General features: G+C 36.4%; 5 protein-coding genes across 14 annotated transcripts; 2 read left to right on the top strand and 3 right to left on the bottom strand.

Annotated features, from left to right (window-relative positions):
• Positions 1-203: 203 nt before the first annotated feature.
• On the top strand, positions 204-3,949 carry LOC105193838 (high mobility group protein HMGI-C). 2 transcript variants are annotated; one of them, XM_011158458.3, is made up of 3 exons: positions 204-407; positions 2,847-3,086; positions 3,245-3,949. In XM_011158458.3, exons 2-3 carry the CDS (start codon positions 2,865-2,867, stop codon positions 3,374-3,376), a joined length of 354 nt encoding a protein of 117 aa, XP_011156760.1. In that variant the 5' UTR covers positions 204-407; positions 2,847-2,864; the 3' UTR covers positions 3,377-3,949. The 2 variants fall into 2 exon arrangements, with proteins under 2 accessions (XP_011156760.1, XP_011156759.1); XM_011158457.3 differs by lacking the exon at positions 204-407 and adding an exon at positions 809-1,135.
• On the bottom strand, positions 2,555-7,446 carry LOC105193839 (uncharacterized protein C3orf18). Of its 7 annotated transcripts, none has more exons than XM_011158459.3 (3): positions 6,127-7,446; positions 4,955-5,102; positions 2,555-2,791 (listed from the first exon to the last, which is right to left on the bottom strand). In XM_011158459.3, the coding sequence occupies exons 1-3, from the start codon at positions 6,511-6,513 to the stop codon at positions 2,697-2,699; spliced, it is 630 nt and encodes a 209-aa protein (XP_011156761.1). In that variant the 5' UTR covers positions 6,514-7,446; the 3' UTR covers positions 2,555-2,696. The 7 variants fall into 7 exon arrangements, with proteins under 7 accessions (XP_011156761.1, XP_011156762.1, XP_011156766.1 ...); XM_011158460.3 differs by having other exon boundaries at positions 6,133-7,445; XM_011158464.3 differs by having other exon boundaries at positions 4,959-5,102; positions 6,127-7,444.
• A 242-nt stretch (positions 7,447-7,688) lies between these two features.
• Positions 7,689-11,460, top strand: LOC105193835 (S-adenosylmethionine mitochondrial carrier protein). The gene is made up of 7 exons (XM_039459121.1): positions 7,689-8,073; positions 8,168-8,348; positions 9,333-9,489; positions 9,572-9,681; positions 10,137-10,374; positions 10,978-11,116; positions 11,190-11,460. Exons 2-7 carry the CDS (start codon positions 8,286-8,288, stop codon positions 11,296-11,298), a joined length of 816 nt encoding a protein of 271 aa, XP_039315055.1. The 5' UTR covers positions 7,689-8,073; positions 8,168-8,285; the 3' UTR covers positions 11,299-11,460.
• A 389-nt stretch (positions 11,461-11,849) lies between these two features.
• Positions 11,850-14,373, bottom strand: LOC105193834 (ras-related protein Rab-24). 3 transcript variants are annotated; one of them, XM_026135161.2, is made up of 4 exons: positions 13,922-14,373; positions 13,004-13,211; positions 12,379-12,659; positions 11,850-12,270 (listed from the first exon to the last, which is right to left on the bottom strand). In XM_026135161.2, the coding sequence occupies exons 2-4, from the start codon at positions 13,099-13,101 to the stop codon at positions 12,152-12,154; spliced, it is 498 nt and encodes a 165-aa protein (XP_025990946.1). In that variant the 5' UTR covers positions 13,102-13,211; positions 13,922-14,373; the 3' UTR covers positions 11,850-12,151. The 3 variants fall into 3 exon arrangements, with proteins under 3 accessions (XP_025990946.1, XP_011156754.1, XP_039315056.1); XM_011158452.3 differs by having other exon boundaries at positions 13,004-13,092; positions 13,922-14,370; XM_039459122.1 differs by lacking the exon at positions 13,922-14,373 and adding an exon at positions 13,293-13,898.
• Positions 14,374-14,855: 482 nt separating this feature from the next.
• Positions 14,856-17,047, bottom strand: LOC105193833 (phosphoglycerate mutase 2). The gene is made up of 3 exons (XM_011158450.3): positions 16,833-17,047; positions 15,559-16,056; positions 14,856-15,244 (listed from the first exon to the last, which is right to left on the bottom strand). The coding sequence occupies exons 1-3, from the start codon at positions 16,930-16,932 to the stop codon at positions 15,078-15,080; spliced, it is 765 nt and encodes a 254-aa protein (XP_011156752.1). The 5' UTR covers positions 16,933-17,047; the 3' UTR covers positions 14,856-15,077.

Below are 17,047 nucleotides of genomic sequence, written 5' to 3'. Positions count from 1 at the left end.
AACGAGCGAGCGAGCGAGTGAGCGAAAATCCTGACGCGAGAGCAGATCCCGCGCTTTCCCATCGCAAAAGAAGAAGGGAGGAAAAAAGGAGGAAGGGAGGCGAGAGAGAGAGAGAGAGAGAGAGAGCGAGCCACCTCTCTAGTCGTCGGTCGTCGCTAGCTCTCGCGCCTCCTCGCCTTGGCGCGGCGCACGACGACGAACGACGATTTTTTTTCGGTGCTGCCGCCGCCGCCACCGCCGAACGCGCGGGGCGATCTTTTGGCGGGAATTCGTTGACGCGCGCTCTGGGCCGGGGAGTCAGTGGGGAGGGGGAAGAGAGAGGTCTTCGGGCCGGCTCGCGAACCGCGGCTCGACGAATCGCGTCGCAGTGTATCGTCGTCGGTCAGTTGCGGCTTGGTATTCTCCCGGTAAGTTGCCTCGCACGTCGTCGTGTTGTGTTTGCGTGTGTATGTGTGTGAGAATTGTATGCCTGAAAGTCGTTACGTACGTCGTCGACGGAAGGACCCGGTCGGGCGGGCGGACGACCGACTCGTGGCTTCGATCTCTCGCCCGTTCGTCTCGCGGATCCGGGAGTCGGAGCGTACCGCTGCTGCCGGCCGGCCGGCTCGCCGCCGCCGCCGCTGCCGCTGCCGAGGGCGAACGCGCGAGAAGAGAGTGGAAGCTGCGTTCGGCGGGGCGGTTACATGCGTACGAATGTGTGTGTGTGTGTGTATGCCTGTGTGTGCGTGGCGAACGCGCGCCCGCGAGCACGCTCGCGCGCGCGCGCGCCGTGTTGCCTGTTTCTGTGTGCAGAGTGCGCGGGCACAGCGGCGCCTGTTAATATACGCGATACGGCGGCGAAGCGAACGAGAGTCGGGAAGCGTGCCGAGTGCACATACGACGTGAGTGATCGAGCGAGCGAAAGGAGCGTGAGTTCGTTTGTACAGGAGCAGCGTTTCGCGATACAATACGATTCTACGCGACGCGACGTGATCGCGCGAGACACCGACCGATCGCTGTTACGCCACACGACGCGCGCTGCCAACCGGCACCCGGGAGAGCAGCGCGATATATCACCCTTTGTTCTTGCGGCGGTGAGAGAGTGCGTGGCCCGACGTACGCAGATATACGATTTCCGTTTGAGCCGAGCAGTGAGGTGAGTGAGTGAGTTCGTGAGAGTAGTCGGTGCGGGCGTGCGTGGCGGGTTTGCGCGCGCGTCCAAGGCGGCCCGTTACCGTCGCCGCGCTCGCCTCCGCCAGCGCGTTATTAACGTCCAACCGCCACGAGAGCGGACACTAATATTTATTTGGGCGGTAAGCGCGCGCGACCATGCCGCGGAAGTGCGTCGGATCGCTCGGTAGGCCCCCGACCGATTTTTCGGCGCGCGCCTCGTCGCCGTGGCGTCGTTACTTGCAGAGATTATCGGTCGCGACGACTCCAAACGAGGGCCTCATGACGGCGCGGGTAGACGCCACCGCCGCGGAGTCACACACGACTCACGGACGCCATGATTCGCGCCTCTCTCTCTCTCCCTCTCTTTCTCTCTCGTTCATGGCGTCCCTCGACGCGGCGACGGCGGCTGTCCCGCCATCCGAATAACCAATTTCCGTGGCTGTTCTTTTCGCGAGGTGACCATCGCGAAAAATTTAAGGGGAAAAATGAAAAAGAAACGATCGCGTACGATCTCGACTCCGGTGTCTCGAGTCGACACGTCCCGGCGGGGCTCCGACGCGATCCGTTTGCAAATTTTGAAAATGGCGGGCGCGGAACTTTCAGAGAGAGAGAGAGAGAAAAGAGGTAGCGAACACGTCGAGACGCTGTTACCCTATGTCGTCGACCCTGACCATCGTAACGATATCTTTCGACGTAGTTTACGTTCGAATGGACGCTCGCGAGCGAAATTTTGCCCTAGCCATGCGACAGCAGCCGAGCTCGAACATCGCGATTGCGTGAATTATTTCAATCGCGCCGAGCCGCGCGCGCCATACCGCGCCGATGAGGCGTTCTGCGACGCAAATTGTACGCCGCGCGCCGCGTATCTCTTCCCGTAAACTTGCAAGGCGCGTAATTGATAGTACCGATTTTCGTGGCGCGATTGCGCACTCGTCCGTCTCTCTCTCTCTCTCTCTCTCTCTCTTCCTCCTCTTTCTCCGTCTCTCTTCCTCTTTCTCGTCGCGATCCCCGATGCTTCTTCAAGCGCGCGAGACAACGGGCGAGAGGAAAATATCGGAAGATCGATAGTCACGTTCACGTCTTTTATTTTTATCTTTTTTTTTTCCTCTAAGATTCGAGAGCCTCGTTGTATCCGTCTCTGTTCAACAACAGCGATATGCACGAGCCGGTTTTATCGGTTTATTCTCGCGTAGGGTTAACGCATCCTCACGACGAGATACGCGTTCTACGTTTATACACTGGGCAGTGGTAACTTTTTCCCTGGAGCGCAAACGTGAAAAATGAAAATTTTCTTCATTAATTTCAATGGTACAAAATTTTTGGTTCATATTTCTGCCCTGGAGAAAAAGTTACACGATGGCTACCCTGCATTGCGCCCACATGCATAGATAGATACAATGTATGCTTTTTTTTACCATGTTTATTCTTTTTTTTTTTTCTTTTTTCACGAATATATGGCATTAAGAGATTTTACGGCAAGTCAATTATCCGCAAAAAAAACATTCAAGGAAAACTGTGGAAAACATCGAGTGACGTACTTATTTTCACGTTAATATACACGTGTATACACAGAGATGACTTAGAACTCTTCGTATTAGCTGGCATTCATCGCGGCTCATCTTATCGGGGATGATACGACCTGAAATGAGACGAAGGGATTGCGAGATAAATTGATATTGATCTTACTGTTACAGTGATACAGGACAATAAATATGTCAGACGACAATTCGCCTGTGGTGGAGGAGCAAAAAAAGAAGAGGGGCAGGCCAGCCAAGGCAGACAAGAATGCCGTTAAGGAGCCCAAAAAGAGGGGTAGGCCCGCCGCGGAAAAGAATAACGCGGTACGTCCCGCAAAATCTGACAACGAGGACGACGCACCACCTGGACCTGTTAAAAAAGGAAGGGGTAGACCTAAGGGCTCCCACAAGAAGAAGGTATGTGGCACTTGAACCAATGCATGTAAAATTTGCATATCTCGAAGAATCTAAAAAGAGATCTTTGTCAAGCTAAAGACTATTATATAGCTCTGCTTGTGTAATCAATTTTAAATAGTTAATAATATATTTTCACGAGAAAATTATTGAACTTACAGCAAGGACCACCAAAAGGCACAACTACTTCGTCACGTGGTCGTGGTAGACCGAAAAAGACAGAAGAGAAACCTGAGCTCACCGGCGAGGATGAAGATGAGCAGGAGGAGGAGGAGGAAGAGGAGGAGAATTGAAGCATCCAGAGATGCAATAGAGGAGGACGAAACTAACACAGCTGACTTATCCTTCGAAGATCTTTAAATAGAAAATTGAATTAAGTTCAATCACTTTAAAAGGTTCTACTTTTTTGTTTGTTTTAACCCGGTAACTCTCGAGCGAGTGTCGAAGCGATGGACATTGTCCACACCGATTATTGGAGTTTTTCCCGTAGACTCTAGTTCGCGGTGTCACATTGCCACACGCGCTGACAAAATCACAAAAAAAAACGTTGGATACAAAAGTTGTGTTAAAATTTATTAAGTTCTTTATATTTACTTGACATCACTACTATTAATGATAAATGAAAAATCATACTTTTAAGTATCATCACTATCGTACGTGTAACTTTTTTTGACAGTGAAAGACTGGACTAGGATGCAGAGATCTCAAAACAATTTTTAATTTGCCCGAGAGAAGTGAAGTTTGATACACTTTTTTTAATTAAAGAAAACTATTTCACGCAGTATAGAGTATTGTGTCACATGTTTGCTACCTCCTTTTCTCCTTCATACACATATTACACGACATTCATGGCAACGCCAAAAAAAGAACTCCATACCGATCTAATACGTATTGTAAGAGATAGAGAAAGGTAAAAAAAATACTTCTTGTATGTAACATATGCAGGGAATATTCTTTTCTAATTAACACTAATAAGTACACTTTCTTAATGAATGTATATTACTGTCGTTTTTGAGGCAAGCATATGTGTGAATGTCAAATTTGTATTAAAGTAAATAAACTCAAAGTACTCTTATTAATTTTGCATCTAATTTTCCCCGATACTTTTAAAATTTCAAACAAAAATTTTACGCTTCATCATAAAGCTGTGGCAATAATTCGTATAAGCGATAGCATGCGAACTTTTCATTCATTTAGTTATGCGAAACAAATAATATTTTTCATATTTATTCGTTGGAATAAAAATGGTTAGTTTGAATGAGGAAAAACAGAATGAAGTGGGAAGAAATGATCGTAATTAAAATTACATAAATAATAGAGTTGTGAAAATTTTCATATTTATATTTTCTAATATGAAATTAACTGCATAAAAGTCAATGTATTATATACACTTTAATTAATAATACTTTATAACTTGCATGTATAATATTCGATTTTAATGAACGATTCAAAATTTGATATATAATTTAGACAATGTTAGGCTATAAAAAGTAGTTGAAGAAAATTGGAATTATTAAATATATTTCTAATAAATATATTACTTTATAAAACTTTTCTTTATAAAAGTTTTATAAAACTTTGGTCTTCAAGAACTTGTATAAGAAAAAATATAGCTTTCACAGTTAAAATCGCAAATTCTAGTATGCTTAAAAACTGTGTACAAGAATTACAATAAATAAATGTATTTAGCCTATAACGATTATAACTTAATGAAAAAATGATATAAATGCCATGCGAAAATGTGCTATTAGTGACCGCCGAATAGCTCTGCGTTTTCCTCAGTATCCATGGATTGGTATCCTTGCTGTAAAATCAATTGATTCTTATTTTTCAAAGCACTCGTCATGAGCTGCAAGCGAAAACAATCTTACACACTCGTCTCTGATGTGTGTTGTAACACTCGTCCAACAGTTCAGTCTCCCAGTCATCTTCTTCCTCTTCCCCAGGATCAAAATTGTACATTGGCATGAGTCTGTGTCTTAAACGTTCCAACTTGCGCTTTCTCGATATAATCAGCACCTTTAAAAACGAAATTGGGTATTGAAGCTCAAGAAATTTTTTATTTATTCCTAACAAGAAAAGCAGGATGTAAAGTTTTGCTAAAAAAAATTTTTTTATAGCTGTATGATTGTATTTCGCATTTATCTGTGATTTGCATGAAATGATTTGTATTCTTCATATCAAAACATATATGTGTATGTACAATGATACACTGGCTGTGTTCAACAGAAAAAGCAGTTTTGCAACTATTGTAAGATTCTTTATTATGATTGGTTTTAAATATTTAAATTTAGCCGAAACTAAAAACAAGAAAATAAATATGATTTTTATATATATGAGCATTCCCCTGAATTAAAAAAATTTTTTTTAATATTGTTTTCTTTAAATGACTTTCTAAAGTGCAGCTTTTAGAAAAGAGAATTTTAAGTAATTTAATTGTAAACAAAATATATATTAGAAAGAATGGAGCTTATAAAAAAACATTTTAGAATTAGAATAGAACTAAAGTTTCACTGTCATTTTCGTGTAAGAATACGAAATGTTTATTATACAATTCTCTTTAATATACCTATCATGGAAAATGTGGTAACAATTGTCACTACATTTAAATCATTAACAATTTTTTTTTTTTCAACTTTTTCTTCACATTAATGTTTATCAATATTATAAAGAAACTACTTCAAAATAACAAAGAATTGTTTTTTATTAAATTTTTTGTTATCCATTATTTTGAAGATGGCAATGCCAAAAACTCCTTGGTTAAATAAAATTGTATATGAAGGAAAAATCATGTAATACTCCTCTCCATTGTTATATGTACATATATGTATGTATATAAGCTTTCTTTAAAGCTATATACATATATATGTATGTGTAAAAGCGGAGAGAATTCTTAAAAGAATCTTAGAATAGTTGCAAAGCTTTTTCTGCTAAGTGCAGCCATTGCATGTGATGCGTTGATACTTGCGTAGTGCCGTGTTTAAAAATAAAAACAGGCAAGGGGAAAAACGTCACGAGGTAATGACAAAAGTGATATCGCTACCCATACCACAGCTGATAGTATAATAACAGAGACCACCACACCGAGTGGTACAAAAATATATTCTACTCCTTCCGGCGGGCCGAACTCGTCGAAGGACTCTGTCGTCGACGTGTATACCGTGCTTCTTGAAGTGTTAAACGATATCGTCGTGGGTTCGGACAGTGAAGTTATGGCGGTTTTGGATAAATTCCACAATCGTTGGTTACTCTCGCTGTCCTGCGGCAATTCAATGTACGCCGTCGTGGACACGCTGTCGTTGTAGATCACACTTGGCATGCTTGTGGGAATTGTCGCAAGATCGTTCACCAGTACAGTGTACAAAATAGACTCAGTGACGTCTGTTGTATTGTATTCTCTTGTGTCATTTGCATCATTATTCTCGTGCATCTTATTAGAAAAAGCTCGGTTAATTATTGTTAAGCCGCATCAGTTAGTCGTATCAACTTCAGAAAGCTCTTCACAGGTACTGCACATATTTACATCTTACGTGAAGCGTTAATAAAATTAGTAAGGTTTTTTTTTTAGTAAATAGGCATGCATAAAGCAAGATGCGTCCTCCCTTTCTTTACGCTAATACTTCTCGGGCTTGGTGTTATGTATCTTTGGATTTCATCCAATTAGACCCTAGTAGAATAGATTTTGTAGGAGACGTGGATATCACAAGTCAAGCTACTTCCGCTCTATTTTCTTTTCTTTTTCGCGATCTGTCAACATGCGCGTTTCCCACCGCACCACGACAGCTACGTGGTATCATGTGCTCTTCGCTGGATACCCTGTGTCATCTTGAGATATCAGTTTACGCACGTGTCGACGAGATGCGCGCCGATGTCATCGTCACGTCGGGCTTATGAATCATTCACCGTTGACAAACAGATAACTCTAGCTTTATCGTTAAACGGTGTCGTTAGATCTCACTCCGGCATTTCCGCGGATCCGCGAAGACGTCAAACAGGTTCCATTGCGTTGCATTATCTGGCTGGATCTAACCAGATCTAACGATGATCCTCTCCGGAGAGTTGGTTCACTACCGTCTTGACGATCGCTGCATCGCCAACACCCCGAGATCTGTTCCTTTGCTGATGTTTCCTCACTCCCTCTTTCTCTCTCTCTTACTCCCTCTCCCTCGACGAAATACGTCTTAACTCGACATTTTGATAATATCTCGCACTGATGAGCGCTATAAATGTAACGTAATGAATGTCGTCGTCCTCGGCAATTTGCGCATGTTGTGAGAATGGCGAGAGTGGCAGCAGCAGACGACGCATACCATGGACGCAAGCGCGGAAGCTCCACTTCCTATTCCTTCCTTTGTATATACCAGAGAGGAACCTGAGGCTGAGAGGTGCCAGCCTTTTTCTTATAACGCTAAAATTCCCGGCGCACTAACGACGCACATCCATTTAGGCCGGAATATGAACTAAAATTACATCCATTTTGCGATTCTGTCGATAAAAATGGTTCAAGTCTGTGCTAAAATAAAGAAATAAAAAATAAAGAATAGTGCAATAAAGAATTTGTTGCAAAAAATAAGAATATAAGTTTCAATTTGATACTAATTATTTGATACTATTTTTTGTGCAGGACTCAAAGAAGAAAAAAAAGATGTACTACATAAGACTGTTGGATCAATGAGCATCTTGTATAAATCAATATGGCGATTTTATAAAAATGCTTATTGTTCAGCATTCTTATGTTAGGCTCATGTTGTGCTGTGCATTTTGTGTGTCCGAGACTTTCCTGTAGTGGCTGTTACGTATGGTTTCTGAACGCCCTGCTTTGAAAGAGTAAAATTTCTTTCCCGCGAAGCGTTCGAAAGGTTAGGTACGATAAGCAGACGACGGATTTAATGAAATGTCACGCGCACTTGTGTGATGCATACGGAACACGTGTTTTCTCGCCGGCTTGCATCATTCGTGCACGTCTACGCAAATCGCTCCATCATGAATGGTACAGATCTCAGGAGACACGCACGATCCAAAATATTCAGTCTCTAAATGTCAACTGTTATGTCATTAACGATTGTACTGTTTATTATATTGAGAGATCCGATGCGATACGAGGTAGGATCTTGATTAGAGGCCATTACACTCTTTTCGCTATCAGCTATCGATGACGTTTCTCGAAATCCTCACATTAATCGGACCCAACGTGGCAAGAAGATGCTTCACGAGGAATCCGCAGCGAATCTCTCGAAAAGAGATGTCTTGCTCACGTCGTTTGTCGTAAGTTTTTCGTCCACGATTGTCGGCTAATTATATTAAACTTATATGTTAACTTTTTAATGTTTCAAATTTATTTTTGTGTAACAACAGTCCTAAAACTATAATATTTATTTATTTTTAACTGACGCACATACTTAGCATCTTTTCTATTTTTTTTTCAATAAGTAATCTTTGAACTGTTGCCTTTTTCACATCGTTTATCTTATGTTTATCATTAGATGTCATTTTATTACAATTCATCACAACTGACTACAGCTTGCTATTTTTATTCTTCATTAATCATATTACTTATCGAGTATAAACTTCACCAGTTAATCCCATGTGTCTACTATTCCAAGTTAATTTTTATGAATCAGAGCAAATTATATTTTTTTTCTTTCCTTATAAATAAATTCTACATCACTGATAAATTGTTCGATGAACTATTGATTGTAGCAACAAGTTTAATAAATCTTATATTATTTTAATTATTTTAACTTTATTTTTTAATGTCTTACTATAACTTATTTATACTTATATTTACAAATAAGCAGTACAGATAAGCTTATGTATTAAACATTAAACGTTTTGACTTTGGATTTGGTTACCTCCAGTGATACTTTAAGGAATATTAGAATTATAACATTTGTATGCTCCTGTGAATATGCCTGATATTATCTATAATTGTAAGCACAACAATCTAACTTGGCTCATTAATTCTTGATTATATTTAAAAATTTTCCAAGTTTATATATATTTTAATGTCTAATTTATAATTAACATTATTTTTTAAACATTTAATAAAATTATTATTATTAAATCTCCAGCAAATAAAACTATCATCCCCATCTGTGGGTGATGGAACCTTTATGGAAATTTATGTGTCACCTACTTATGAGTAACATGGAAATTAATGTTAAAGCATAAATAAATTACTTATTATTGAAATTAAAAATTTTGATATTAATATAATTTTATTAGAGAATAATCGCTATTTCACGTCAGTCAGGTGCTCTTGCAGGAATTATTTGTGACGTGACGCTCTTCCCATGTGACACCCTGAAAACGCGCTTGCAAAGCCAACATGGGTTTTTACAATCTGGCGGTTTTAAGCATCTATACAAAGGCATCGGTCCTGTGATGCTTGGCTCGGCTCCGTCAGGTACAATTGAATATTAATATAAAATACAAAGTTACATCAACTGAATATCTTACTAATATTAACGAATATTTTGTTATTACAGCCGCTATATTTTTTATCACTTACGAAGGAATAAAACAGTATTCACAGCCATACATACCAGATCAGTATCACTCAATTATACACATGATCGCAGCATCGACTTCTGAAATAGTAATTGCTAATCGTATTCAATAATATTGTTTGTATAATACAGTCGAGTAAATCTAATATTTCAAATTTTTGTATTAGTATACAATGACAAGTGTGATCATTATACATAGGATGTTAGCAGATGAGAAAAAATTTAAAAAATGATTCTAGATAAAATACAGAGAAAATAAGACAAAAGAGAATAACAAACTGATTAAGATTAAGATTTCATTTTTAATTATAAATATTTGTATTTGTGGCGCTTTTTTATGTGATATTTGAATATTTATAATTAATAGAATGTAACCTTGATCGCAATTTTATTATTCTTGATTTGCTCTTATTTTATCTAGGATCGTTTAAATTTTTTCCTATTTGTTATCAAACATTCTATATATAAATCACATTTTATAAATTGTATTATATCAAAAATATTATACAATGATGTATTAAAACTTGCTCTATTTCATGCATAGACTGCCTGTTCGGTCCGGGTACCAGTCGAGGTAGTTAAACAAAGGAAACAGGCGCTTCTATCCGACACACATCGACTCAAATTAAGAACACTATATCGCGGCTATGGGAGCACCGTCCTACGGGATCTGCCATTCGGCGTGATCCAAATGCCATTATGGGAATATTTCAAGCTTTATTGGACCCAACAAATACGGGAGTGTACGCCTCTAGAAGGTGCTACTTGCGGATCTGCATCGGGTAATAACTTAAAATGCACATATTATTTAATAAAATGGTTTGAGTCAAGGAAGTTCTCTAGCTTATAAAAAAAATGGAGGAAAATTGCAAGATTTTTTATTCATATATATCGTTTAACAAAGTAGCCTTTAACACATTATGCTATCTTCAAAATAATAACTTATGAACAAAAATTTAAACAATAAAAATAATTATTATTGAAAAGTATTTTTTTATAATATTGATAAATAGTGTGTAAAAAAATTAAAAAATAATTATTTCTAATAATAATTTTAATATAATTTTAATAATAACAAGCATTATTGCATTTTCATTGGTATAGTAAATGTCATTTAAAGAGAATAATATTGTATAATTTGTGAACAATGCGATTAATTGATTTGGAACAACTTTCCACAAAATTCAATTTTATTTTAGAAAATTATTATACATTTTAAATTTAAAGAAAACTATACGATCAACAAATTAAAAAAATTTAAGCCTATATATTAAAATTAAATTATTCTTAAAATTTGTTCAAGTTCTCATGTGAAAGGACTTGAAAACCTCTTTTAAAAGTGAGACATCACTTACATAAGGTTTTTAGAATTTTTGATTTTTTAGTTGCTATATCAGCTGCTTTAACAACGCCATTAGATGTCGCAAAGACCAGAATTATGTTGTCTAGTACATCAGCAGAGAAAGAGGAAGTTAAGATATCGACAATGTTGAAAGAGGTTTACAGGGAACACGGTGTTAAAGGGTAAGACTTGTGTAAAATATGTATTTTTCAATCTAAAACAATACCCGATGTTTCAACAGAATAATATGTTTAGGTTGTTCGCCGGTTTTCTCCCGAGAGTAACCAGCTTTACTATTGGCGGCTTTATATTTTTTGGTGTCTACGAGCAAGTCAGAGAATTTTGTATATCCTACTTTTCCTAGTCGTCGATAAACAAATTATAAAAACTTAAATTATTAACTTTTAAATTAATTATTTATGAATACGCGCGCTCTAGTAACTGAACTTTCTTACCCAGCAGTGACTTTTATTGGAATTAATTTCAAAAGGTAATTATAAGTTAATAAAATGATAGCAATAAAAGATTTTTTTGATTACTTATTAATCTACTGTAACAAAACTAAAACTTAAAAAATCACATTTATCGATTTTCAGTGTTTCATTTCTCCAAAAGATTTCGGAGAAAGTAAAACAATTTCAAATTCCTATTTAATAATAATAAATACAAAATACAATTCTTCAGATTTGATAAGGCAAAATTTGAAAAAAGAAAACCTATATTCTATGTATATAATCAAGGACGTGATTCTAGCCTGTGATCAGTCCGAACCTTATCACAATTAATTCGTAATTATTTATGAATTATAATATGATTATAACCAAATATTTGAAATATATGATTATAACCAAATATGATTATAACCTAATATAAAAAATTATTTTCAAGCTGATTTAAATAATCAAAAGGCACATATTTAAGAACATTTCTCAATTGTATATATTGCATAGTATTTCAATTATACAAAATCTTATGTGCATATTCTATACACTTTTTTATTAAATTTTTCAGTAAATTTATTATTTACTGAAACATTCAATCCATTTTTTTATAGCTGGCAACATTGCGAGTATAACATTTTAAGCTTTGCTGAGCAAAATATCACATTGGTCATTAACAATAGAGTCTATTTTATTACGAGATTACCGTAATATCTGAGATAAATCATCTGCCATAAAAAAAGCATAAAAAAATACAATGAGTACCAATACTGATTGTTAGGTTGCGCAACAATACCTTTCCCCGGTCTTTTTGCTCAAAACAATTGTTTCTTCTACCTTTTGTAAATTTTCTGGATTAGACGCGAAATCCTGTATGATTTCGTCAAACAATTCGACTGTAAGAGACAGATACAATAAATACATTTTATAGATAGGTAAAATAGTTTTCGATAATATAAAAAATTATTTTATATTAACGTTTACTAAATATAATGTTTCTTTACCTATATTCTCTCCTGTTTTACTAGACGTTACGAAAAGCTTGGTCTGCGTACCGCTTGCATACCTTTCCACCATGTTCTGCATATCTGGATCATCCGACACAAAACCTTCATCACACAAATCTTTCTTGGTGGCGCAAAGATACACTTTACAATTCTCCTCGATACTCCTGAGTTCTCTCACCCAGTGTCTTGCTCTTTGGAATGTACTCGGCTGTGTGATATCATAACACACTATGGCAGCTTTAGCACCACGATAATATGTTCTAGTCATTGCGTCATACCTAGGTAATTAAAAGTAATTAAGGATGTATTAAACATATTTTCAAAATAATGAAAGAATTATAAAAAATGTTCTGTATTATATTTGAAAGGAATAAAAAAAATAATTTTATATATTTGAATAAAAAAATTTATTTTAAAAAGAAATAAAAAAAAGTTCTTTAAGTATTCAAGCTAAAGAAGTATAAAGATTAACACATTTCCAATTGCAATTTATTTTGCAGAAACTGTATAATTAATACAGCCTTAATAATACTATGGAAGTTATCGACGACATGCACTATGTTTTTTTCAGTGTTTCAAAATTTCAAAACAAAAATTCTGATGTTAGTAATTATATACTCACTTTTCGCTACCCGCAGTGTCCCATATTCCCATCATAAGTGTGACATCGTTCACTTGCACTCGCTTCGATGCAAATACAGTGCCTATTGTCTGCGGCATAATTTTAATTGCATTAATTGGTATATGAGGGCCCTCCCTTCCATTTAGACGATTCTCAGTGCAAACTTTAACAATGTTACTTTATAATTTTCTTTCCACAATGTTGCGGACTAAGAGAAACAAGACATGTACCATTAGTGCTTTCAAATTTACTAGGTCCATTCTTTTAGCTGTACTTTTTTGCAGACTACCTGTTCACAATTTTTCTCTTGCTCCTCCCTTACTTCAAATCACTGTATTAGCAACATTTGTTGAAAAGTATCACAAGTACAAATTTAATTATTTTTAAAAATTATGTAATTTTTTTAAAGTCTTATTTGTGTGAAAATTATTTTTGACAAATATTATAATTACCAATTATGATACTTTTCTGATGCATGTTGATAAAATAGCATTGATAAAATTGTAACTGAAAACAACCACAAACGTAATTGTGATATAACACCTTAATTCTTTCACATATTATCACCATTGATACTCATTTAAATACAAAATATAAATTCAGCTAAAAGGAATGGTTTCGTTCTGGAAGGATTCTATGAATTCTAAAACTACGATCTTTCTCTTTTTCTTTGTCTCTTAACAATAGTTGAATCGTCTTTTCCATATAACATGTACAGGGGAATTAATGCTGTGAGGTATGCCTTTACGTGTGATTCGACCGATTCTTTCCATTCTTTCGAAATTAAATAGTCGAATTACTCTTTTTAAGCGAAAAGAATCTTTTTCCTTTGAAATATTACGAGAAACGTCGATCGCCAGACACGAAGGCGTCGCAGCATGAACGCTCCCGTATATACGCACATAATCGAATACTTACATTTTGATAGGGTCTACTGCTGTTAAACGAATCGTTTACATATCGTTCCATGAGACTGGTTTTTCCCACCTTCACGTCACCCAACAACACGACCTTTAAATCCACGCGACTCATGTTTTGAATCTCAAATTCTCCGCCTCTTCAAGCAGAGACTTTGTCTCAGCTGGTTTCAGCGTTGCATGTATAGGTTATGGTTATACAAAAACTTTCTTCATGCTAAAAGCTGAAACCCACTGACAATGAGCAATACTGATATCTCAGTATCTGACCTGAATTAGATGACTCAAAGTTTAGACACGAACTTTGCTTCTTCCCCCCTCTCTTTCTCTCTCTCTCTCGTCATATAAAAAAAATAAATATTCTTCTCATTTAAACATTTTAAAAGAACATCTCATATGTGCGTCGCATGATAAACCGTCTGTTTATCATGCGACGCGTATGAATTAAAATTCTAAATAATGAAAAAATCTGAAAGAAGTAAATAATATTGTTTTATTCTTAATAGATCAAGATATTTAAAAAATGTAAGAGAAATAATTTATATATTATTATATTCTTAATACTATTAACATATTAAAGAGGATATGAAAAGTTAATGGGATATAGATAATGACCCCAATTTAACTTTGAGTTATTTTGCCAAGATTACGTCAGATCAACTTGAACTTTTAAATGATACTAGGGTTACTGTATCAGTTAATGAAAAATAAAAACAGTAATTATATTTTCGAGTAAATAATGATATTTTAACTTGTAAATTAGATTTAAAAATATCAATTAGCAATTTATTATTTTGAAGTTTTATTATGTTAATATTTTTAAATAGTCATTTATTTATTGGTGGTCGTTCAACCACTGAAGCACGATCCTAAATATTTTTCAACACACACATAGTGTGTATAATATAAACAGTGACTAAATGAATGCAATCTCATATTTTCAGATATTCTATGTTATATATTTATACATATTTTTTATTTTACACAAGAGAAATGCTCGTTTAAGCAAGAACAGGTACATGGTCTTTTCTTTCTCGAGCTACATTCTCTAACGCAACAACGAAACTAGAGACTCATAAATATTTTAAACAAATATACAATAGATTTGCTTCTTACAGATCGACACATTTGATGCTTTTCATTATTATTATTTTTATTTATTTGGCCTTTCCTTGTGCGGCAACTGCAGCCATCGCAGCTTTAACGGTCTCTTCATCACCCAAGAACTTCATAGAAACAACAGGCTTGAAGTTCTCATCCAATTCGTATACAAATGGGATACCGGTTGGTAGGTTTAACCCCATTATTTGTTCATTGCTCATTTCTGCAAATAAAAAATTATATTTCGTAGATCACAATTATAACCATGGAGTGCTACTCATATTTTTCTTACATTAACGCTACTCTCGGTAAAAATTCATCCAAAATTAAAATTTTTTTACATTTTTTTTACTTTATAGGTTGCAAGGTATTAGAATAACATTATTTAATGAAATCTTATTAAATGTTATTTTAAGTTATTAAAATTTTAATAAAAACTGAACTAAACTTTAATTAATACTTGGATGAAAATTCATCCAGAGTAACACTCCAAGCTTAACGATAGAAATTATGGATTGAGTTAGCAAAGTGCCTTACGATCCAAGTGTTTCACTATGCCACGTAAGCTGTTTCCATGGGCAGCAATAATGATCCTCTTGCCCTCTTTCAATTGTGGGATGATCGTCTCATTCCAGTATGGTAACGTCCTTTCAATGGTCAACTTGAGGGACTCAAATTTAGGGAATTCCTCGGGCTTTGGTCCATCGGCATAACGCGGATCCTTCACTACTATTTCATAGTATTTGTGATCAGATTCCATCGGTGGTGGTGGTACATCAAACGACCTCCGCCAAATCTGTACCTGCTCCTCGCCATACTTGGCAGCAGTTTCCGCTTTATTCATGCCTGTAAGACCGCCGTAGTGTCGTTCGTTCAAACGCCATGTCTTATGAACTGGTATATTCTCTTGGTTGATCTCCTTCAAGATCGCTTTGAGTGTCTCTTGAGCTCTCGTGAGCACTGACGTGTGAGCCACGTCGAACGTGTAGTTTGCATCCTTGAGCGCTTTTCCAGCAGACACAGCCTCGTTCTTGCCTATAAGATTTCCAATATATGAACAATCTTTAATTTTTAATTGTTTGCAAGCTTATATCAATATAGTCAACAAACTGCATTCTTAAGTAGTCAACTTAACTTCATCTCTCTAAATTCGCCCAACCAATAAAAATTCTTATATTTGTTTCATGTCCATTCATTAGATGAAATTGATGTATCCAATTGACCTTTACTCATTTACGAGAAACAATTTGAATTACAAAAGATTAGTATAGTCTTTAATCTAATAAATAAATCTTAACTCTCCACAGACACCATGGAAATTTAAAGATACAGATGATTTTTTTTTTACTTTAAATAATTCTGGTAAACAGAAGCTGTCTTCCCTTGAAGTTGTTGACAGTGAAGACTTATCAATCAAAGAAAATTGTTTTGTGGCAGCGACAAGCAAAAATAGTCTTCAAATTCCAACAGTGTTTGTGAAAGAAATTAACATTCGGTAAATATTAAATATTGAGTTTAAAGTATAACAATATTTAAATCAAACTTTGAAATGTTCTGTTTTTATTAATGTATACAAATCCTACAAATTGTCGAAATTAACATATTTGTATAAATAAATGAATAATTTTAATCATCATAAAGATTCATTTCTATCGTGACTTAAAAGTATGCAATTGCAGTATGTCAACAAGGTCATTGTGAAAAAGAATGCGTCTTGAAAGATTCGCATGCGAGCACACGACCTTTCGCCCTTGAAAAAGGTGGATTCGATTGATGCATTCGATGGATGCAGCCAGGTTATGTTTGCGTACCCTTGTCCGACAGACCGGCATCGTACCATCCGCAGAAAAGGTTCAACTTATTCCACTCGCTCTCGCCGTGGCGAACCATAACAATCTTGTATTTCGACATATTTTCTGTAAGATCAAAGCAAAAGCGAGGAACAACGTAAACGTAGCGCACTGTAGCGCACGATACGCACAACTCGACACAAGTCGATACGGTTCGAGATTTTACTCAGTGTTCA

The sequence above is a fragment of the Solenopsis invicta genome, chromosome 16, assembly GCF_016802725.1.
Source record: "Solenopsis invicta isolate M01_SB chromosome 16, UNIL_Sinv_3.0, whole genome shotgun sequence".
Lineage (NCBI taxonomy): Eukaryota > Metazoa > Arthropoda > Insecta > Hymenoptera > Formicidae > Solenopsis > Solenopsis invicta.
Note: the sequence above shows the minus strand (reverse complement) of the source record. Positions and strands in the feature narration are given on the sequence as shown.